Consider the following 24,966-nt stretch of genomic DNA (forward strand, 5'->3'; position numbering starts at 1 on the left):
CATGCCAAATTTCGTGAAGATACCACGTGAAATGCGAAAGTTTTTCATACAAGCTCTTGATTCCGATGTTCGATTTGTATGGCGGCTATATGCTATAGTTAACCGATCTGAACAATTTCTTCGGAGATTACATTGTTGCCTTAGAAAATAACCTGTGCCAACTTTTGTGAAAATACATTGTGAAATGTGAAAGTTGTCCATACAAGAACTTGATTCCGATCGTTCAGTTTGTATGGCAGCTGTATGTTATTCTGGCCCGATAATCGGCTGTTCCGAAAAATGAACAGCTTCTTGAAGTGAAAATGACGTTTGCAAAATTTCAAAACGATATCTTAAAAACTGAGGGACTAGTTCGTATATATACAGACAGACAGACAGACGGACATGGCTAAATCGGCTCAGCTCAACATACTGATCATTTATATATGTATACACTTTATAGGGTCTCCGACGCATCCTTCTTGGTGTTACAAAGTTCGTGACAAACTTAATATACCCTGTTCAGGGTATAAATATTAGAATTAAACTAGCTTGAAGCTTTAGTACAGCATAAACGCGTACGATAGCGCGAAATAACAGACCTAAGCTTTTTAAAAGCTTAGCCAATTTAACAAGCGAATTGAGCTTTCTTATTCTTATGTTATATTAGACAACGATCTTGTCAACGTGTTCTGAACAATTGTATTTAAGATTTCACTAGTAATCAGAAGTTTTGAATTTTCGTACTTAATTTGTTTTTCGTAGACTAATATATTTAAACTCATAACTGGAATCTCTCCTCTGTATACATTGTGACAAAGTACCCCGAAATTGTAAATAAAACGCAAAATAATTAATTATTCATTCATATTTATTTTGCCGCCTTCAAAGGAATCCCCACCAGATATAATACACTTATACCAACGATTTTTTCAGTCCTCGAAACACTTCTTATAACACTTTCAGCCGTTTTGTTTCTTCGATCAACTGAAAACGGGTTCCACGGAGCGGCAATTTTAGTTTGGGGAACAAGAAAAAATCACATGCAGCCAAATCTGGTGAATACGGTGGTTGATCGATGGTATTCATTGCGTTCTTGGATGTTGGGTTATCATCGTGTAAAATCCATGAGTTGTTCTTCGACAATTCCGACCGTTTTCAGCAGTTGTTCTCACCCAAACACCTCAATATGGTCAAACAGAGCTGCTTATTGACCGTTTGTCCCTTGGGGACATATTCATAATGCACCAAATCACAAATATCGAAAAAATAATGAGCATCACTTTGATTTTTGAGCGGCTTTGAGATGATTTTTTTTGGGTTCGGTTCGTTTTTTCCCTCCATTCCGAAGATTGCCCGCTTGTTTGCATGTTAAATTCGCAAACCCATGTTTCGTCGGCAGTTATAATGCTCTCCATGAATGTGAGATCGCAATTCGTACGATCAAACATGTCCAATGAGACCCTGAGTACCGTAACCTTTTTTGAAAAAAAAACTTAGCTTTATCGGCACGCGTTCATACCTAAAACGAGCCATGGCTTCAACGATCTCTCGACCGTATTTGAAGGGTTTATACCACTCGGAGGCTTGCGCTTTTGATAAAACTGAATCACCGTGAGCCTTTTATAACATTCATAATGATTCCACTCACGAAATATCGTTTATCCGGGGAATTCAAATTACAGTTTCCGTGTACGCTTTTGCCACAATGTATACAAACATGTTAGAACTTTTCCCTGGTAAAAAATTTTACTTTGAGTTTTGTTATAGCCCGCGAATGGTGTCAATCCTTAGAAGAATAATTTTATAACAAAAATTATATTTTCCCTCGGCCAAGATCCTTTAAATTCAGTTTAAGAATTATTGGCCATGCAAGCATATTTTTCGTACTAAAGAAACTTAGAATCTACTTAATGCTCAGTTTCAACCATTATCGTTTGTTTCTTCGCTTATTCGTGGACCAACTGTCTTTGGTGGAGATTGTTGGGCAATTTCGATGTCATATTCTTAAACCCACATCTATTCACTAGTAACAATAACTTTTCATAAATGTGGGGTCCTCAGCTACGTTGTCCCGCATCTCTTTTGCGACCTATAATTGACTTTGTTCTTGCAAAAGATTCAGATATTTTGGAAGGAGTCTTTCACTGAAACACTGAATTTTTCGAATTAAGAGAGCTACGATGCTAATTCATGACGTTCGAATATATGAAAACACTGCATCTCCGCGAGTATTCGACGCAGTACCAGCTAGGGGAAGCAGAGGAGGGGAAGACCACCACTCTGTTGGAAAGACCAGGTGGAGAAGGACTTGGCTACACTTGGAATCTCCAATTGGCGCCAAACAGCGCGAATGAAGAACGACTGGCGCTCTATTCTAAACTCGGCTATAACCGCGTAAGCGGTGTCTACGCACGAAGAAGTGAATCCTTATGTCAACTCCTGGAACTGAAGAACTAAGAAGAAATCTAAACTTAAAAAAATATTATATTATATAGTTGAACCGATTAATTAATACAAAATATCTGCACCACTGTGTTATTTTAGTCCAAACAAAACCTACTTTATAAATTATTTCATACAATATGAAAGCGAAATATGTCTTTATTATTTTGAACATCGCCAAGACAAGGATTTATAATTTATTTTGTAAACTTTTCAAACTCACAAAATAAAAGCATAAAACCGAAAAAATAGAAGCAGACTAGCTGGCAGATGAATAGTTTGAAATTTCGACAGAACACACGACTCTTGCGCAACTTCGGCACAACCACGAGAGTATGTTGGTATCAGATGCCGTAATTTCTAATCCAAAATCTCTATTTTCTCATAGAATGATTTTAAAGTGGCTGTGGTTGGTTCTTCTGGCGGTATTGGGCAACCATTGTCTTTGCTCCTTAAACGTAACAAACTGGTGAGTAAGCTCTCCATTTACGATATACAGAAAACGCCGGGCGTGTATGCCGATCTGTCGCACATCGATACCAAGATCTGTATTGAGGGTTTTCAATGTGCGGAAAACTTACCAGCCGCCTTGGAGAGTGAGTTTTAAATACGATAAATGCGCAGTTTTTTTTTTTTTTTTTAATTTTCATCTTCTAAATTTAATTGTGTTTTCCTGCATGTTTTTGGAAGAGGCGCATGTTGTAATGGTTGTAGGTGGTACGGCACGCAAACCCGGTATGAAGCGTGAAGATCTATTTAATAAGAATGCGAGTGTTGTTGAGGAGATCGCACAGGTTGTTGCGGAAAAATGTCCAAAGGCTCTACTCTGCATAGTCACAAATCCCGTTAACTCTTGCGTACCGCTGGCAGCTGAAGTTCTAAAAAAAGTATGCCATTTTTGGAAACCGCTAACTCTTTACAAAATTTAAACTTTGTATAACTTTACAGAAGAACGTCTTCGATCCTAAACGTTTATTTGGCATTACCACACTGGATTTAGTACGTTCACGCACTTTTATTGCCCAGATATTGGGCGTAGAACCATCGAAGGTTGTTATGCCCGTAATTGGTGGTCATTCCGGTCAGACAATTTTGCCTGTACTTTCACAATGTAAGCCGGCATTAAAACTGGATAAGGAACAAGCCACAAAATTGATCAAACGCATACAAGAAGCCGGTACAGAGGTAGTTAAAGCTAAAGATCAGGATGGTGGCGGTTCCGCTACGCTTTCAATGGCGCATGCAGCTATCCTCTTCACAGAAGCTTTACTGAAAGGTCTGAAGGGCGATGGCAAGCCGGTGAAGTGTTCATATGTAGCTTCCGATGTGAGTGACTGCGCTTACTTCTCGACGCCCTTGCAGTTAGGCAAAAATGGTGTGGAAAAGAATTTGGGTTTACCGAAGTTGAGCGCAGATGAGGAGAAATTGTATTGTATAGCGGTGGAGCAATTGAAAAAGGACATCCAAAAGGGTATCGATTATTTTAAAAAGTCAAACAAAGACGACAAGAAGGATAAAAAAGAGAAGAAATGTTAACGAAGTAGGGAAATCACCGTTTGATATTGTGTACTTTTTTGTGCGCTCTCCTTATGCCTTTAAACCTATATATTAATCTCTTCATATCCATGGATGTGTGTAGAAATACATATATATGTATTTTGAATATATTTGTTATGTTGCTTTCGAAAAGCGTTATATCATAATTGTTCTTATTGATGTGTGTAAGCTCCACAAACTTTGCTTCAGAGAAAAGTCGTAGTTTGCGCATACATCACAGATATCTCTTCCGGAATTTCCGATTCTGCTTCGTCAATGTACATAGTACCGTTAGCTCCTTTTTGTGCAGTCTAATTAAGTTTTGAAATCGAGGAAGAGGTGGTGTGTGGCTATCTTTTTTTCATGGGCCTTTTCCAAGATTTGGCGAATGGTGAATATCTGGTCAGTTGTTGATTTTCAAGACCTTAAGCCACACTGATAAGGACCAATCTGTTTGTTGATGGTGGACTTTATTCTTTCACACAATACGCTCGATAGAATCTTATACGCGATGTTGAGGAGGTTTATCCCACGGTAGTTGTATGTATAAATAGGTTCCTCGTCTGGATTTGCTTTAACAATAAGTATTTACTTTCACTTGCATCTTTCAATGTATGTACATATATATGTAAGTAGCTACACTATTTGGGTTAGAAACTTTATCCTCCTTTCTAATCATTCAAAAAAGTTTTTACATACCTGCTTATACATATGTATGTGAGGGTGTATTCGAATAAGTTCATGCAGGCTGCCGTAAATAAGTTATTCACACAAATTTCCACTAAGCAGCAACTACAATGAAGCATCCCTGAAGGAAACAACAAGGATTTTAGCTTACAGTGGCCTTTTTAATTACGTACAAGTTTCAGAAGTAATTTTCTTTTCTAATTTTTTCATTGAGCTTCATGGAGAATACTTAGGATTGTCCTGAAATCTTAATATGAAAGTCTTTTATTATAGAGACACAACCTCATTATAAGTTGATGGAGAAGAAAATAAGGTGTTTTTCATAGTCGGGCAATGGAACGTCCGCTCCATCGTCATCGATTGGAGAATCGGGTTCACCATCCCCTGGTCAGCCAGCTTGTCATGCTCTTCGTACTCACGTATTTCGGTCTCTCTTTTTTTTGTCTGCATATATGTACGTCACGCTTCCCTCTTCAACTCTTTGTGTCTATCCCATCCCGTGTTGTGGTAGATTGTAACTTTGTGAGGTATGCATATGTTTTCTCTCCACTGAAACACGGCGCTCCTCGTCGTACCAGCTGTTTATTTGCCTTTTTTCGTTCCACAGTTCCCTGTACCGAGTTGCTGATGAGTGCAACAAGATTGTGGTCCGAGCCAATGTTAGGACCTCGGAGCCTACGCACTGGATACGTGTCCTCCGTTTATCACAACAAGATCGATCTGGTTGGTAGCTTTTCGATCCGGAGACAGCCAGGTACCCTAGCGAAGTCGATTAGCCTCAACCCATTGGAGTTGATAGGTTCATAGGTGCGCTCCATGCGCTCCTATAAGACATCTTTGGTCACATCGCCTTCCTCTTCCGTCGAGCCGTGGGCGCAAATCAGCGATATGTTGAAGAACTTCGCTTTGATGCAGATTGAGGCTAGACGTTCATCCACCGAGGTAAATGCCAGGACTCGGCGATGGACTCTTTCTCCCACCAAGAAACCCGCAGCGAAAACCCGCTCCTTTATATGGGCACTGTAGGTAATGTCACAAGGACCTACTTTTCTCAGTCCTTGTCCAGTCCTTATCCCGTCCATCGCACTTGTTGGACGGTGGTGATGTTAGCCTTTCCTTTTGCGAGGACATCAACGATCTGGGCAGCGGTACTTCCCCAATTAAGGGACCGGACATTTCAGGTGTATGTTCTTAAATCTTAATCCTTAATTTGTTTACAGTAGTCGTCATCAAAAGGGAGGTCTTACATCCGGGGCTATTTTCTTCTTTTCATTGGGATTGTTTTACATGACGGGTGCCAAACCCAGCACACAACCCTGGGAAGGGCTGTTTCGCTTTCTCACTTTAGCGGATACTTGATCTAAAACCCTAAGTCGTGAGCTGCTTGAACCATGTGTAAAAGAATCGTTTCTGGCCACTCCCACGTAAGTGGCACTCAGAGAACTTTCTTCACATGCGTGAACTTCTGCACATGACTCCATCCTCTATGAATGGCGCTGAGAAAACTTTCCTCACTTGCATGAATCTAATTGAAAATCTTGCAGAATTGTTTTTGGGGGTTCACTTTATCATCAATACAATTATTTGAGTGAATGTCGTTAAGTCATCGCTCATGTGAATTCATGGCGATAACACCGAAAATATTGATGAAACAGTTCTTGACATCAGAAAGATAAAAGAGGATCTCAAAATCTCCTATGAATAGACATTCTCGTTAATCTTTTGAATACGAAGATAGTCAATGATAGCCCCGGAACAAAAAAACCTGAATTTTTGGCTAAAACGATGTCGAAGAGATGCTTGACAACGTAGCTGAGGACCCATAGATAAAAAATCGAATATTCCAAATCAGGTTAATTTTTCCTACAGGGTATTCTTAAAAAGTGTTATAAGTATGTTTGCATGTAATTGCAACTATTCGACACAGTTACCATAGCTGTAAAAGTCGTACACATTGAAGCAGGATGAAAGATTTATTGTGCGTTGTTGTTGGTGTTAAAAAGCTTCAAGGGTACGCTTTCCCTGCATAATAAGCACTAATATTCTCATATTGTACAAAACTACATATGTATGCATGCCAAAATCACTTTGGAGCTGGTAGTAGTGCAGCATATTCGGCTTGTAGTCCACGTCCGCCCACTTCAACGTGCCCTTGTAGCTTTCGTCGCCATACAAAAGTCTTGTCTGCGTAGTAGTGATGTCCTAGTTAGTTGTTGTGCTCCATTTTTTGGGTTATTATGGATTCACACTTTTCAGCTTGTTTGTTAACTTCATTTGCTGTTGTTGTACTTTTTGTCATTTTTTATTGGTGTTGTTGGTTTTGTGCTCCAGATTTTAGTTGTATGATTTTTAAGCTAGTCTCTTTTATACTATTCGTGTGTGAGTCTGTGTGTGGATGTTTTCGGTCTGTCATTTTTCAGTTTCCCTTTTTAATGCCTTTCTATATTTTTTATATGAAAAGTTTTGCAGGTTTAACCACTTTTCCTTTCACCCTCAGCAAATTATTTATTTGCAAATACATTAAAAATAGATTTGTAAAATTGTGAGTGCTCAAAGTACTTCCGCCAATACTGACACACATTAAATTTGCTGAAACTTTTGCTCTTTAAAAAATTTACGTGGATTTTTGTTGGGAGCTCTAACGTTTTATTGTAATATTTAGTTGTTTGTCTAGGTTATCGATACATTCTTCTGAATTCGGACCACATTGGAAGTTATAAAATACTTATTTTTTTCGTACATTCGTATACACATAAATATCCGGTTGAGTCTTCGCCTATTAAAGTTGAGTTTTTGACTTAACATTTTTCTCTTGAATTCATGGTAGCTTTTCCTACCCTTTCTATTTTAGACGAAGGTGCTTTGATAAGTATTAAAGTGAAAAAAAAATAATTGATCCAGTTTTTCTCAAACTTTTTCTAAAAACTAGGTTTGCTATAGGTCTGCAAAATTGGCCTCATGACGGCGATTATAGCGTCCCAATAACTCAGCAAAGCTTTGAGACCGGTTTGCCACTTCTCCAGGTAGTTGAATGTGAATCCCAGCAAACTGTGGACATCACTTTCCGCAGTTTCGACTGTTCCTTGTTCTTCCCCCCGCGGATAGAATTTGTACACGGTAAGGCATGCCTAAAATCCAATATGCACTATGTCTGTATTTTTTAGCTTGCCTCGAAATTTCAGCATAGTCTTGTCAAAAATAGTGCTATAATACTCAGCTTGAACTGATATTATAGACTTTGAATAAGATACCTACTAATGAAAATACATTTTAAGTTCAAGTGACAAATGTCACCGGTCATTGAGTTGAATAGGTGATCAACTGGTAGTAGCAAAAGCTACAAGGTCTGACAGTAGACTTAAATCTGGTACCACGGGGAACAATTAGTCCTTAGAGTCCGCTCCAATCTGCTTATTGGGTTTGGCCCTTTGGGGAGATTTTTGGTGGCTGCGGTTTAAACCTAAACGTAGGTAGAATTGAAAAATTCAAGTCAGTGTGGTGTCGCACTGCAGCCGGGCGCCGGACCCACAGCACGGCAGAGGTTTTAGATCGGCCTCGGACCCGACCAATGTGAAAAAGGTGTCCCTTTCACCCTACCAATTGGAACCAAAAAATACTTGCAGAAAGTATGTATTATTTGAAGAGCTGATTAACGCATTGTTTTGCTCTATGTGCTATAAAAAAATAACGTGAGATTAGGTCGAGGGCAGGCGCTCACGTAAATCAAAGCTTATTGTTCCTTGTTCTGTGTGTAGCAGAGAGTCCATGTTTGATTGACGGTCACCGCAAGACACAGAAGCTCTTTCGGATTGCACTCACGAAATTTTAATCGACAGTTGACTATTATTGGTATTTAGTCTTGTTGTTCTCCGTAGTAGCCTTTTGCTGCTCATGGAGGTGACTCATCACCAAAAAGTTACGCTCGACCACGTTAAACTCGTAAAACTAATTTTTGAACCAATTTTGATAGTCGGCATCTAAGGAAAAAAGTCTCCTAGTAAAACTTCTAAGCGTTCTTTGAATTCACTGAACGATTTCGCTACCAAAATCAAGCACCGAATCACCGACCGATTTTGTTCGCGATAAAACAATATTTCGAGTTCGAATCGACTGAAATTTTAAAAGTAGGCATTGAAAAGAATATAATTTTCTCTTGTGATAAGGCTAATCCCTTTTGGTACTACACTCATTATACTCAAAACTGTTATAGTAGTACCTTCTCTGGTTCTTCTCAACATCCTTCTGTATTTTCCTCAAACAACTAGTTTTCTAATTGAGCTCAATGTGAGTGAGGTTTGCTGATATTGGTCAACTCCTAACCTATTTTATAACTAGCTCTCGCATAGAATACTACATAGTATAATAAACAGTTAGCTTAAAAAGGAAGTGTGCACAAAAGCTAGGTAACTCATGCACAATAAAGTTTCTAGGTGGATTGCAATTACAAACGTCCCGTACTAGCATAGACTTCCGCTATGCGTAGCATTTGCGCACAATTTTGTCGCTTATAAGTATTCTCCCGATGGTATTCGATGTAATTACAACAACATCAAGTACTTACGCAGCTACAACGAATTTTTAATTAATTTCCTAAAAAGACATCTTAACGAAAAGCTTTTGATGGATTGATTTTCAACGAACCTCATGGATGTTTGTAGGCAGTATGTATGGATGTGCGTACAATATTGAGTTCCACGCAGCACGAAAGCACTTTTTAATTACCGTTAGGTATGTACATGCTAAACGGCTGTGCCATTCTCACCGTGCTGCAGCAAAGCAGAGCAGTAATTTCAATAATTACACCACCATTGCGTTGAGTAGGTGGTGCGCAACAAACGCTACCACCCACATACCGCACCAATACAACGCACACACAGCGGTGGCACCTTACTTTGCGAAGCACTCGAAAGTCAGCGCTATGCGTAGCACACATTTATAGGCGATTATGTTGCATGTGCGTATGTATGTGTGGGTGTGTGTGTTTGCATGCGTTTCCAAGCGTTTACTTAACTAACCATGCCGCAGCCAACGCACAAAGCAACCAAGCATGCACCCATCCATCCAACCAGCCATCCATCCAACCAACCATCCAACCAGCCATACATCTACCTAACCATCCATTTATAAAACACTCCAACACACCAACCATCCATTTCTCGTCGCTCGACTACTCGCCGAACTTGTATTTATGCCCAAATAGAATGCGTCCCGTTAAAGGATAAAATGAAAGTGCGTGCGTTCACGCGGCAGGATGTCATCCTGTCAGGCGCACATCACGAAGCGTAGCAGCGGCAACAACAAAGAGCAGCAATTATGGCTGTCAATGATGAGAGATGAAACATTTTATATAAAATTCACTGAAGAGGCTTGAGCAGTGCGTAAGGCAGGAGGCAGGTCGAAAAAAAAATATTTTATTGCAAGCGAATAATTTTTGTTGTTGTTGGTCAAATAAGCGCGCATAATAATAACAATCATCGTAATAATAACAAAAAATGAAGGCAAGCAACAGTTTAAAATTGTAAAATAATAAAGCAACAACAAAAATGAGCAGTTGTCTGCATAGATCAACGCATCGCTCGGACTTATTTCCAACAGCGGCACCATCGGTCTGAGCCGCAACGCTATGTTGCTTCCAATTTGTGTTGCCTTCTTTTTTATGTTATTTTTACTTGGTTATTCAGCTTGTCACTGTCATCAGCGTCGTCGCTGCTAATTAATGATTAGACGCAACATTTGCCAAAACGACGCGCGCCACATGCAACAACACGGGCGCAGCTACCGAAGTTATGTATCCCGTACAAGTATAAAAATGGCTTCGGATGAAGGTGAATTTATTTTGTACCCAACGTCAATTCACACAACGAGACGTAACCTCTTCGGTCAGGTCGATTGAGTATGAAGAACAATAATGTGGTGCGGTGTTGCGATAAATAATTAGCCTCTCAGCCCGATGGCCCTACTACCGCAAGGAAAGCTTACTATTGTACTGGTATTGTAGACGTCATTTATCAAATTTCAACTGAATCCGGTTTTTAGTCTCCTTTTGAATATATGTGGAAGCTGGAGGATCACGAAATTATAGAAAAATTAAAAGAACGCAAAAACGATCCATGATTTGTCTCTTGTTTTCGCTAGGGAAATTTAGCTCGCCTTTAAAAGGTAGTTTTTGGCTACCCAGAGAATACTTGGTCCAAGACCAGAAGTCGTGAGCTGCTTGACCCTTATATAACAGAATCGTTTCTGGCAACTTCCAAGTGAATGGCGCTCAGAGAACTTTCCTCACTTGCGTGTACTTCTACTCATGACTCTATCCTCTCTGGTTGTGAACGAAGGCAAAACGAAATATCTCCTCTCATCAAACAAACAGTCATCGCATTCACGACTTGGATCCCACGTCACTGTTGACAGTCATAACTTCGAAGTCGGATATAATTTCGTCTATCTTGGAAGCAGTATTAACACCAACAACAATGTCAGCCTCGAAATCCAACACATAACTCTTGCCAATAGGTGCTACTTTGGACTGAGTAGGCAATTGGGAAGTAAAGTTCTCTCTCGACGAACAAAGACCAAACTCTACTAGTCACTCATCATCCCCTACCTGTTATTTGGTGCAGAGGCATGGATGATGACAACATCTGATGAGACGGCTTTACGAGTTTTCAAGAGAAAGGTTTTGCGGAAGATTAATGGTCTTTTGTGCATTGGAAACGGCGAATCTCGCAGTCGACCTATAAGACGACATTGACATAGTTCAACGGGATTAAAAGACATCGGCAACGCTGACTAGGTCATATCGTCCGAATGAATGAAAACGCTCCGGCTCTGAGAGTGTTCGACGCAGTACCCGCCGGGGGAAGCAGAGGAAGACCTTAAAACCGTTGAAAAGAATAGGCGGAGAAGGACCTGGCTACACTTGGAATATCAAATTGGCGCCACGTAGCGAAAAGAAGAAACGACTGGCACGCTATTGTAAACGGTGTCTACGCCAATAAAGAAGAAGAAGAATGTAGCTTAAAGCACGCTACGTTTAGATCGCTTTCGTATATTGCTATTAGTTGAATAACTTGTTACTTTACCGTTTGAATCCAACAAGCGTTGGGTACAAAAGGTAGAGTGTTAATGAAAGACGCCGAAACGCATGTCAACTCCCGCAATTAACGCACTGCACAAAAATTTTATTGTGTACACACTGGAACAGCAAAAATTAGCATTACAACAATAACAACAGCAGCTTTCTTTGTTAAAATTGTCCACCAGTATGCAGAAAAAGGAAGGAGCCCCAGCTTTTCATGCGTACATAGTAATGAAACAAGAAGGCAGACTCTGGCACACGGTTCTGACTCTTATACAAAAGCAACGCGCCGCACGCAGCAAGCAGTCAATAACAATAACAACAATAATGCTGCGACAAAACAAAACAACCAACCACTCTTTTCAATTACTTTGCCACATTGAATCTCAACAACCCCACCACACCGCCCATTAGCCACATACCATACCACGAAAGCGGCATCACACCTTCATGGCTTCAACAATTCCAGCCACTGTGCGCTGAAGAGAACGCACACGCTGAACTGTTCCACTCACACCACGCCGACGGCTGTTGACACGCCTGCATACACACCTGCAATTCCACCACTAGCGGGAGCATTGCGTTTTCGTACCCCTCTCTCTCTCTCCCACTCTTTCAGTCTAGTCGCACATTTTCGGTTAAAGTTGGGAACAAAAGCGTTTCAGCAGCCAGCAGAATTGTTACACTAAGCAGATGGTGAGCCAGGTTAGGTTAATGGGCAGCTGGACAGGGTGCTGCAAGGGTAAAGTTTTAAGGCATCTAGTAATGGTAAATGTTTTGCTTCCTACATGGGCTGCGTTGCTGGCGACACAAAATGCAAGTCCAGAAAATCAATGTACGCAGATGTGCGTACGGCTTCGCTAAGGAGTAGCTACAATAACAATAGCGGAAGTCCAGCTGCTTGTGCGTGCCCCACTGGAGATTGTTGATGACAGCAACTTAAAGCTGGCATTGCCTCCTGCCCATTCGACATTGCGGGGCAGCAATGTCCCTTGTTATGGTTTCAACATATAAATCAATAAACTGAAATGGGTGTGTACCCGTCATTTCGCACCTTTACTGTTATACATACTATATATTTATACCCGGAACGAAGTTTATAACACCTAGAAGGAAGCCTAGGAGATAGACCGTATATACAGATATATAAAATACATAAATATACATATGTATATATAAATTATCACTTTCTCGTCCGTGGTATCGATCTAAAATGTTGCAAATCTCCTCTTTTTTCTAAGTCGTCCCTACGTAGGAACCACCGTTATTGGAACACTATAATATATAGCAGCCATACAAACCTATCAATGAGGTTCAAATACCAATTGGAAAAACTTTTTTTATTTAATTAGGTTTTTACACGGGATTTGGCATAGATTATTGCTCAAGACATTGCTGCAATGTTCGGGCATATTTTAACATATAGGTGATTTTTTGCTTTGAAATTGCAACTGTAAAGGGTATTATAATTTCGATGCATCTGCTTTTTCTTGTTTTACTTACCTTCCGCTTAAATGAACTCAGTACAATCAGCAATTTATTTAACTACATCCTTAGTAAACGCAGAAAATTTAGACTTGCAGATGGAATTGCTTAAGCAATCAATCTGATTTATTTTTGAAAATCGGATAAAGAACTGTAATATAATAAAATCTTCAAGTGTCACGTTAAACAGAAAATTGGAAACATCCGTCAGTTTTTCTGACCCACAGCCTTCAAAGATGACTGTGGAAAATTTAATCTTGCAGTCATGTAGAAAAATCTAAGTTTGGTACAAAATTTGTTGTGAAATACATAGATAATACGTCCTCAAGTACCATTTTTAATTTCAACTAATAAGATTAATTCTATAATGGAAACTAGTGCTGGGTACAGCATTTAATCCGTCCACATTCACTCCGCAGTGGAGTCAGTGAATTCTCAGAACATTTGGCATAGATATATGCTGCACGCTAATACGTGAGAATCCTGACAAGGTATTGAGATCTATCGATTTCACCATCTCCAACTCAAGGGTGGTTTTGCACAAGATAATAAGCGAACCCATATATGGTCGCCGCTATGAACTTTATGCTATACGGCAGACCTGTTGTTCTAATATGGGTACAATGTTACAAAAATTGTAAAAAAAATCAATAAACTATCCTCGACACTTAAATTGATTGAACATTATCGGTGGGACTTTTATTAATTTATCGAAAATATTACAAATGAGTTCTCCAACGTGTTTATTTAATTAAAATTATATTCACCAGTATTCTCTCTGTCGTGATCTCATTAGCTTATTATTCGCCGTTACCAATGCGCAAAGAACCATAAATCTCCCGCAGAACCTTTCTCTCGAAAACTCGTAACGCCGACTTATCAGATGTTGTCATCGTCCATACCTCTGCACTATATAGCAGGACAGGGATGATAAGTGAGTTGTAGAGTTTGGTCTTTATTAGTCGACTTTTCTTCTCAATTGCTAACTCAGTCGGAAGTAGCACTGGTTGGGTAGAGTTAATGTTGGTTTCAAGTTGAATGAACTTTGAAGTTATGACTGTCAACAGTGACGTAGGGACCCAGTCCCGAATTCGATAACTGTTTGCTTGATGACAAGAGATATTACGTCTTACCTATTTTCTTTCTCTGACATCGATGTCGCCGGTGAACGCCAGCCATTGTACACTTTATGTAGAAGATTGTATCTTCTCTATTCGGATTTGCTGCTCGAATTGTTTTCTCCAAGAGTAAATTGAAAAAGTCGTACGAAAAGAAATCGCCTTGTCTGAAACCGTCCTTCCCGATCCTGATGTAGCTTTTGGTATTGCTCAACGTCAGTTTACACAGCCGTATTAGTTTTGAGGGCATACCAAATTCAGACATAACGGCATAACGACATAAAGGCAGCTCCTTTTCGTGCTGTCAAAAGCAGCTTTGAATTCGACGATGAGGTGATGTGTGTCGATCCTCTTGTCACGGGTCTTTTCCAAGATATGACGCATGGTGAATACCTGGTAAGTTGTTGATTTTCTAGATTTGAAGCCACACCGATAAGGTCCAATCAGTCTGTTGACAGTGTGCTTTAACACTTCACTCGAAAGAACCTTATTAGCTCGCTTCACTCAGAAGAAAATGTCAAATATAAAATATATAAGTAACAGATCAGCATGTCGAGCTGAGCTATATCCGTCTATCTCTACACTCGTCCTAATCCCTCAGTTTTAGAGATATCGATCTGAAATGTTGGTTCAAAAAATTCGATTTTTTTCTTGATTATAAATTGTTTAGAAAATTAAATGCTATACAAAAAAGCTTCTCACGATTTTTTAAAAACCTGACCGTTTTAAAGACATTTGCGATTGAAATTTGACTTTTATAACACAAATGTGTATTAACTGAAAACAACGAATATCTTAGAAAATAATTAGTTAAAAAATGACGACACAGAAATGTTTTAAGGAAAATCTCTTAAAATAAACATATAAAATGCACATACTTTCTACATATTTATTCCTAGAAATTTTCAGAAACTTCTTTTCACCAACAAGTTTAAAGTCTTTAAACAACGAATTTCTCTTTTCAATTTCGCAAATTGCAAAGTCACGTTACTCATACGCACTGGAGAACACATATCGAAATTAAACCAATGCTGAACCATGTTTTACAATAAGTTCGCAAAAAAGGTATAGCAATCCTAAAAATACATACAAATAGTGGCAATAACAACAACATTAAGGTAGTAAAAATAACAATAACGAATCAACATCGAACGCCTAGCATCTATAGTATGTTACATGCGACCAACAGCCAAGAACCGACCATCGGCGGTCACGGGCAATGCGATATGAGCCACGCAACCGCCAAAAACGAATGATTTATTCACAAATTTCATACACGTCGTTATGACCATTAAATTAATTGCAATTTATCGATTTTGAAATTGCAACATACCGGTGGAGCGCTCGCGACCCGCATGAGCTGAACGCGAAATGAATGTGCGCACAGAACGGCCGAAAAGCAACGCATGGGAAATGAGATGAGAAATACGGGATTTACAGCCGGCGGCGCTGTCGAATTTTCAGCAAGCAAGGCACGGTGCAAATTTTGAGAAAAAAACGCGTGGTAATAAAAAACGAAAAAATATAGGAATGCGGGTAGCTAGTGCACTAGCAAAAAATTAGTTGGTTTGTGTTTAGTATACATACATACATATCTACATATCGCTTGCGACATAACAGCTGCGTTTCGCCCGCCGATTCGTTGAATTTGATTTTGCACCTTTGCTCTTCACCACGTCTAGTGGCTACAAAAATGTTAAAATTCAAATGTCACAACATGTTGTTGCTGCGAAAATTCCATATATGCAATAGAATATAAGAAACATGGATTATGGATTTTTCTGTAAGCGAAAAAACTGAGAACTGGATTTTTGGCAGACATTTTTGCAAAAAAATTAAAAATTCAGTGAAAAATACTTCGTTCAATCTTTTAGAATTGTACGTCAAAGACCTATGTAAAACTTCATGAACATCGGTTTTGTAATTCTCGAGAAAAATGCGTTTAAAAGCGGCGCACTTATCCTAGCTTGCCTCCAGCGCACAAGTTCTCAAGACTGTATCACCGAAAATATTACTCGGATTAACTTGCAAATTTAGAAAAATATTCTAGAGGTGTTTAGAATTTAATAAAGCACTAAAAATCTATTTTTTTAAAACCCGTAAATCCATGTAACCTCTTAAGCAAAGAGGATGTTTCTTTTGGTCCAGTAGTACAGAATTTTTTTTTCTGATTTCATAAGCAATCAATTTGGCAATATAGGTATGATCATATCTCAAAATGTTGACACTATTCCTAAGACCGTTATACTACATATTGCTATTTCATTTCATTGTAGTATTTCAACCATTTAGTAAATAGACATTCAAGGTTTTGGTCCTGCTAGTTTCCAAGAATTGTACATTGGGATTGTGCTAGAGCTGAGCACTAGCAGAAAAATAAAATATTATTGTGCGGCATGCCCATTTCGATCGCATGTTCTCCAAATGGCCAATGTCCCGTTATGAAAGCTTACAAAGTCTATATACATATATACTTCTCTTAGAAGTTTCTAATAAATCTGTAATTCTTGTCTTGTCATACTTCGACCGCATCTCTTGCGCTATCTTGATTTTTTTTTCTATATTTTCACCAGTTCTACGCTTTTTGTTCAAATTACATATTTAGCTTCCTCTTGAACGTTACTAGCGGGCACGTTATTGGGAATTCTCAGGATGTGACAGTCATTTCTGGATTATATTGACTCAAATATGTTAGGAGTAAACTTTTGTTTCCAGTATTTATTTGCATTCTTTGGAAAAATTGACGCATGCAGCAATATATCCCAAATCCGCATCGTAGTCAAAAACAAAACACAAAACAATAATCAGGAAAGAAATTAAGAAACTAAACAAGTTTACAAAATAACAATGAGGTATTCATTCTCTCATCCATGAAATTTCAGTTTTTTCGATACAAATATGTAAACATACATATATACATAACTAATATGCATGGATATCTATATATGTACATAATATACATACATATCCACACATATATATATATATTAGGGTGGTTAAAAAAATAATGTTTTTTCTTCACTTGGTATTTCGAAAATCTGATTGAGATGTCTATCTCGAAGAAAAACTTTCCAAGTATGAAGTATGAGTAATATTCTCCGCCTTAGTATAATTTGACATTTTATTTTTATCAAAAAAACAAAAAATCATATCTCGTTTTCAAGTTCTCGAAAAAAATTTCATTTCATAGATTTAGTAGTAAATTCCATGCTCTACAAAATGGTCTTTTACGATTTTTTCGTAAACCTAAACCATTACAGATATTTACGGCTAAAGTTGGATTATTTTAAGGGCGTATTCTTGTCTAAGATTTTGAAAAAATCGATTTTTTTTGCATATCTTGAAAGTTTAGACTTTCAAAAATATGACCTTGGAATGATTTTTCAAAATTCGACTTATTTTCGGAGATACAGCCGATTTTGTGACGTGGCATCCGTGTTCACTAGAATTGTCTCCTAAGCTTTAAACGCGTTTTTCTCAAAACTGGCTTTTTCGGAACGATACCCACGATTTCTCAGGTTCTACTTGACCGATTTACTTGAAATTTTTATAGAGTCTTCTCTATAGGCTTTTCTTTTTTTATTAATTTTTATTATTTTTAAAAAATTCGAAATCGTCAGAAAAAGTGATCCAAAAAAACTATTTTTTTTAGGCAGTCGCCATTTTGTGAAAAAAAAATTGTTTCCCACTTTTCCGTAGTTCCGGCCATTACGACATTATTCTAGATTAATAATCTTTTTTTTTTTAGTTTCAGATAATTAGATAACTAAATCATGGGTATGGTCACGTGGACATTTTTAGAGACCCCCCCCTTCGTCAGCTCATAATTTTAAAATTTTTTACTTTTTTTAGTTTTTAATTTTTTTCTGTACTCTTCTAAAATTAACAAATAACTAATAAAAAAATGGATAGTAAAAATATTAATTGCTTTTTTTTACGACACTTTAAAAATTACCTGAAATTCATGCTTCTAAACCAGAATACCCCCTTAAAGCAAAATCCTTTCTTCTTATGAATTTTATAAGCCAATGAAAAAAATAATAATTTTAAATTGTTCTGCTCATAGTCTTGTAGGAAATACCTTACTTGGAGAGACTTTTTTTTAGAGGTGTCTACCAAGCGATTTTTCAGAGTACCAAGCGAAGAAAAATTATTCCTGTTTTTGACCCACCCAAATATACATATTTATATAGAAGTTTATAAATTTGTGTAAGCACATCCGCCCGTGAATGCCATTTTCATTGAACTCCAACAAATAAAAGAATCATTAGGAGTGTGCGTGTGGAACTTTTCCATATTTTGCAATCATTCGCGTTTTTTACATTTGTCTCATTTTTTATTCGACAGTTTTTGTTTGCCTCCATCACACGTACATACATATGTATACTTATATGTTATTGGTCAGTTAGCAATAATGATAAATATATGTGCGCGCCATTAAAATACATCAGATAGATGGCGGCATGAAAAACAGCGCCTCGTTATATTACAACAACATAAATTTTGTACACCACGCATCTAGACGTACGTGTGCGTGTCGAGTACAATGTTCCAAAGGCCTTGCATGTGAAATCCTTCAATCTAGCGTAGTGTGTGTGGGCAATGTGTGGGCACTACCAGCAGCATCAGCACGTTACCGTTATCTATGCCAACACAGCTCTAAAAGCATACGCAATGACTGTCCCGAAACTTTGGGGCTCACACTTATTGCACTTGTTGTGTGTAATATTTTATGAGAAGCTCTCGGTGGCGATGTGTCATGTGGTATGAGTAACTTTTTCGTACACGCACTCATGCTGCTATAAAAATTTATTTTCTGATACTCGTGAATGCAGAAATAAACTTGGTTAAAAATTTAATCGTTTTGAAACTACCTACTCTTTTTATTGTATAATCGAAAAAGTAGTATGGTAGGGAAGCAATTGAAAACAAGTTCATCCGGCCCTTCAAATTCTCTTAAGCTATAATACCACCTAAGCAATTATACCCTTGATAATTGCATTTCTTATATCATAAAAAGGTATAAAAAGATCTTTATTTTGATTTTGATCAGTCAGTTTTGCATGGCAGCTATACACTATAGTCTTCTGATCTGAACAATGTGATCGGAGACTGTAGCCTTGGACAATAATCTTTTTGGTGAATATATTCTGTCAAATAAAGAAGCTTCGATACAAAATCTTGATTGAAAAAAAAATTCAGATCGATGTACCAAAAACTGAGGAACTAGTTCGCATTTACATAGACAGATAGACGGACATGGTTAAATCGACTCTACTCAGCTCATCACGCCCATCACTTCGATACTCACATATTTTTCAAGATTTATTGCATGATAAATATATGGTGAGTTGCTTTCATTCAGTAAGTGATATTTCAACTCTTACTCGCTTGAGCAAATTGGTTAATAGAGCCTTAAACTCTCTACGAAAGTTTGCATGCAGATTTTAGAATCATTTGAGTAGGTCGAATAACCTCAAAACAACCTCAAGAAAACACATTTATGTGAGTCTCTCCTCCAAGTGCACATGTAAGAACATTTCAGACTACATTTCCTTCTTAACTTGCTCAGCAGTTCTCATATGTCGCCAAAATGAAGATTCGCGGACCTTCTTCCCTTTCTTTTCCTTTCTTCACTGCATTTTCTTAATTATTATATCAAATAATGCAAGATCTTGCCATAATTCTCAAAGTTAGGGTATTCGAAAGAGCTCTATTTTTTCATGCTGGGTTATTTGAGTTTTTATTTAGGTTTATCGAGACAGGTATCAAGTTTACAGCATTTCGTTGGCATGCTAGTCGGTTCCTACTGCACAGATATCGACTGACATACAAGAAAATAAATCCGTTTACACGACAATCACGTCAACATAACCGGAACGGATCATGATTTTTTTCCGACCAAGGACTGTCAAAAAGATTCTAATTTCTCTAAGCTCGAAAGCGAAGAAAATGTTTCCATTGACTTTCAGAATATACACCTAAAAAAATATTTCACTTAAATTCAATTTGAAATGTGTTAGGTAAACAGCTTTAAAGTTGCTGCACCGTTAGAACATTTGGACGTGACGTGACTAATTTTGTTGGCTTCGAAAACCCTCGTACCATTCCCAGCTTGGCAGAATTAAAAAAGGTAAATACTCCTATATGTTAGTGCACACATAAGTATGCGATGCTGAGGCTTATTTGCAGTGCAAAGAGAATGTGTGCGAATTATAGTCAACACTCTAGCCGCGGGACAGCAGAAAGAGAGAAAAAAAAAACAAATATATGTGTACACAAATATAAACAAAAAAGTGAAGCGTAAAGTAATTTTTAATGGTATTGGTAAGTGCGTGTGCACAAAATGCCAAAAGGGATGTCATGCAAGGCACCCAAATAGCCAACGAATATAGTTTAAATAGCCAGCTGGCACCAGCAACAACAACATTTTGTATATCCACAAATAGCTACGCACATACACATGTTCATAAACGATTGCTTAAGCCACGCAGTAGCGCCTACTTTTTGCAACGACTGTCATTTAAGCTGAAATGCTTTTGTTTTGTTGTTGTAGTGCTTGGTCCATGCCATGACAAGCAGCTGGCAGCTGTTTCCATGGTAAAAACGGAATTGCGTTAGTAAATGTGATGCCACATTGTCGGCCTAACAGATAGCTAACACTCGACCATACAACTACATATTAGGCCTAACGCAGTTCTCGCTCCCCTTTGCGCTCATGATGTGCCTGCACTTGGCGAAAACATCTAAATAACCGTTATAACCACTTTACACTTACATACAAACACATGCGCCACCAGTCGTACACACCGTCGCCAGTAATGGTCCAACGCATTGCCAACGCAACGCCATCAGCATCACGCAGCTGCCCATTTGCTTCACTTCCATCACCTGCAACGAGCATAGCGCCACTCTACTGCTGCCGCTGTTTCTTGGTAACTCAACTTGTAGCACTCTTGCTGATTCTTGTTTTTTTTTCTTTTCTGTTTACCAGCATCTGCCATTTTATACTCTTTCGTCCACCTCTTCGGCTCTCTCGTTCCTTTGCTGCCTGGTTTCTAACACTGCCATCGCTCTAGTGACTTCCTTTCTTGCTTGCGCTTCATTTCCGTTTTGGGTGAGTCATTTGTTTCCCCAACGCATCTATTCTGTCGTTGTCAAGATTTCAAGCGCATGAACCGTATGTCCCACTTAAAGTCTTTGTTTACTCGACAAGTTTATCACTACTGCGTTTTGCTGTCATTCTTGTTTATTGGTATATTGTCCTTGGAATGCTCAGTGCATGCAAACTCTCGTTCTATCTGATTTCTATCTACGAATTTGCATATGTAATTAGAATTTGGAAATGCTGCTACATAGAAGTATAGTTCAGATTTGAACAACATTTTCGATTATTAAGGGGTTAGGTCGATCTAGGATGAGAAAAATTGATTCTCAGTCGTAGCTAAGAGTGTACACGAAGAACGTGGAGCAACTCGTTCTGACGCATTTCACATCGGGATCTAAAATGGAAAACGTACAAAATACAGCTTGTGCATGAACTGAGCTCTTGAAAAGTTCCAAGAATGAGGCCCATTTTTGGCTCAATGGGTATGTAAGCAAGCAAATTGCCGCATTTGGGACGAAGAGCAACCTGAACAGATTCAAGAGCCGACATTTCATCCAGACAAAACAACGGTTTGGTGTTGTTTGTGAGCCGGTGGAATCATCGGTCTATATTTCTTCAAAACTGATGCGGCTGAGAACGTGGCCGTCAATGGCGACTGTTCTCGCGTAATGAGAAACGACTATTTGATCGAAGGCCGTGATCGCGACGAAATTTAGTTTCAAAAAGACGTCGCTACTCCCTAGACATCGGATCAGTCAATGGATTTATAAACATAACACTTCGGTGAGCAGATAATTTCACATTTTGGGTCGGTCGATTGGCCACCAAGATCATGTGGTATCACACTGTTAAGCTTTTTCCTTTGAGGATATGTAAAGGCTAAAGTCTATGCGGACAATCCCGCTTGGAATCAGGCCTTGGGGAAAAATATCACACGTGTCATTCGCCAGTTACCAGTCGAAATGTTCGAACGAGTCATGAACCATCTGAAACGTAGCCGCAGCCAACATTTGAAAGAGCTAATCTTCAAAAAATTAATTCCAAAGAGTGTTCTTTCGAATAATAATAGAAATTTCTCTTTAGATTTAAAGTTCATTAAGTAGGGAACGTTGAAATGGATCACCCTTTACATGCAGTTCGATAGTCGATTGATCAGCAATATCAATCTTCTGAACCTTTACACACTTTTGCAAGAACTTGTACTTGTAATATACTGATAGATCTCATTAACATTTGCTCAAAGAATATTTACCATACATATTTTCTACATAGACATGTTAAGCATATGTTCATAAATACGTTTTTACTTATACATATGTAACTTATATGTAAAATCATATATATACATATGTAGAATCATTGGCCGATAAGCATTTGATTTTCAAAGTCTGCACGTACTATTTTTTTTTAATATTTGCACAAACGAAAGCAACAAAAAAAAAGAAAATGCGTCGGAACAACGGAAAAGCATGAATGATGCATTACAGATTCAGGCAATTTTTCATGGAAATTGCGTGGCAAGTAAGAAATACGATAAATACGAGAAGTGGGCGATTGTAAGATGACTACGCACAGAACTCGTGTGATATTATTCCAGGTACTTTTTGTCGAAAACTGACTATTTCTGGTTGTAAAAGTAGTTGCTTCCACTCTTCCATACTTACATATACTTGTAGTATATATTTTCCTTTACAGCTTAGATGGAACCTAAGATGTCAATATTTAATATATTATTTATTAACTGATTATCTCAACTACTTTGGATAAAATTTATCCAGCCTACTCCGTATGCAGAACAGAAGAATTGTTATCGCTGCGTGGCCACTCTTTTCTTCATTCTTCCAATCTAACCATGCTTATACACCTTTAATTAGTCTGTGGGTCCAGCTCTATAGCTGCACCCTATCGTTTTTGGCATTCATTGAGGTTTTTTTGCCCCTCATTCTTCCGCTCCTCCACCGTTAATCGCTTGCCCAGTATTGTGGACCCGTCGATTTCTATGCCCATTATCTCTGTTGGCATGATGCCCGCTATAATTCCAACCTCTACGTGGGATACCGTGCGAAATGCGCACATGACCTTAATGGCACTGAGCCGCATTGCAAACTTCGCTTTCCTAGCATATATCTCCAGCTGTAATGCTGGTTCCCATATGAGCGCCGCGAACATCAGAATTGATTGGCTCACCTTAGCCAATAACGCTCGCCTATTTTAGCTTGATCCATCAATGTTTGCCATTATTCTTCCGGCCGTTACACGTGCTTCTTTGTCATGATACTAAAGCCGTCGTTATTTAATTTGATGTCTTCGAGCTTCGAGCACAGCTTCTGTTTTTTGCCCAGTGAGTTGAAGGTTTGTTGCCGTGAGCCATTCTTTGATCGTTGACGCCACATGATTGCAGAGCCTCTCAAGTTGACCAAGTTCTTTTGCCACTACAGTTATAGCAATATTATCCGCCTACCCGATGATCTCTACCCTCGCACAATACGTTCCACTGGGTCCAGCACAGAACCTTATGGAACTCCGGCTCTTACCGTATAATTTCTTTGTCCATCATCTGTATTATTTATACAGTAAAAATCTATCAGACAAGTAGCTCAAGTAAGCCGGGGTTCCGTTACCTTCTAGTGCACTTATTATATAGGGTCAAAATGCCGAGTTGAACACGTTTTTAACGTCAAACGTGACTATTGCGCAGTATTCCTTTGTACAATGCAGCTATATGATACCTTCTATTGCCTTATTTTAGCTATGTCAGTAAGCTTCCCAATTGCGTCAATGGTTTGCGGAATCCACATTGGTTTTCGGACAGACCTTTCTTCTTTTATTTTTCCGAATGGTCGATATGAGCTAGGCTTTCCGTATAGTTTATTTAGTTTCTGCAACAAATGGTCTCGCATTGTGCCCAATGGCAATCTTTAAGGCCTTATATGCAATCCCATCCACGCCTGGTGCTTCGACATTCCCAAATCTCTCTTACTTTTCTATTACCTCCACATCAGTAACTATTGACTCTTCTGTTTCAACAGATTATTCTGCTCAGACCGTTCGATTCTATAGGGTCTGTGCAGGGAATAGAGTTTCGAAAACGGTTTTCAATAGCGCTAGGCAAGTTGGTGCCTGTCCTTTGCCACCTCAGATTTTCGCCATTACCAGTTTGTAAGCATCACCCCATGGATTTTCGTCGACTTTCCCGCAAAGTTCTTTAACTTTTTTTAATTGCTTTTTTGAGTATATATGTACAATACATACTTAAACTTGAAACCTATCGAACTTGATATTCCACCAGACACCGAGTTGGAAACTTAGGTTAACTTCTGAATTACGAATTTGTACTTGTGCATTGCTTGAAAATTAATATCCAGTGATGGTCAGCGCAGCTAGATTTTGAGCCCATCACCAACGCAACTTAAAGCTGGAAATGCCGCAGCTACCGTGGACTCTTGACATTTTAACACACTCACCTAGTTCTACGCAGCAATCACAAGCAGTCGAAAATTCATTCGCCCTCGCTGTCATCTTCGTGTTAATTT

At 38.6% G+C, this 24,966-nt stretch overlaps 1 protein-coding gene across 1 annotated transcript; it reads left to right on the forward strand.

Moving 5' to 3' along the window:
• The first annotated feature begins 2,620 nt into the window (after positions 1–2,620).
• Positions 2,621–3,967, forward strand: LOC126752080 (malate dehydrogenase, mitochondrial-like). Its single transcript, XM_050462640.1, has 4 exons — positions 2,621–2,757; positions 2,813–3,020; positions 3,115–3,311; positions 3,373–3,967. Exons 1-4 carry the CDS (start codon positions 2,695–2,697, stop codon positions 3,958–3,960), a joined length of 1,056 nt encoding a protein of 351 aa, XP_050318597.1. The 5' UTR covers positions 2,621–2,694; the 3' UTR covers positions 3,961–3,967.
• Positions 3,968–24,966: the final 20,999 nt, after the last annotated feature.

This window comes from Bactrocera neohumeralis, chromosome 3 (genome assembly GCF_024586455.1).
Source record: "Bactrocera neohumeralis isolate Rockhampton chromosome 3, APGP_CSIRO_Bneo_wtdbg2-racon-allhic-juicebox.fasta_v2, whole genome shotgun sequence".
Lineage (NCBI taxonomy): Eukaryota > Metazoa > Arthropoda > Insecta > Diptera > Tephritidae > Bactrocera > Bactrocera neohumeralis.

Excerpts from the sequence above, each read along its gene's own strand:
- LOC126752080 (XM_050462640.1), top strand. The coding sequence starts at position 2,695 with ATGAATAGTTTGAAATTTCGACAGAACACACGACTCTTGCGCAACTTC. Across the intron at positions 2,758-2,812 it reads ACTTCGGCACAACCACGAGA|AATGATTTTAAAGTGGCTGT; the intron begins GTATGTTGGTAT and ends ATTTTCTCATAG. Across the intron at positions 3,021-3,114 it reads CTTACCAGCCGCCTTGGAGA|AGGCGCATGTTGTAATGGTT; the intron begins GTGAGTTTTAAA and ends TGTTTTTGGAAG.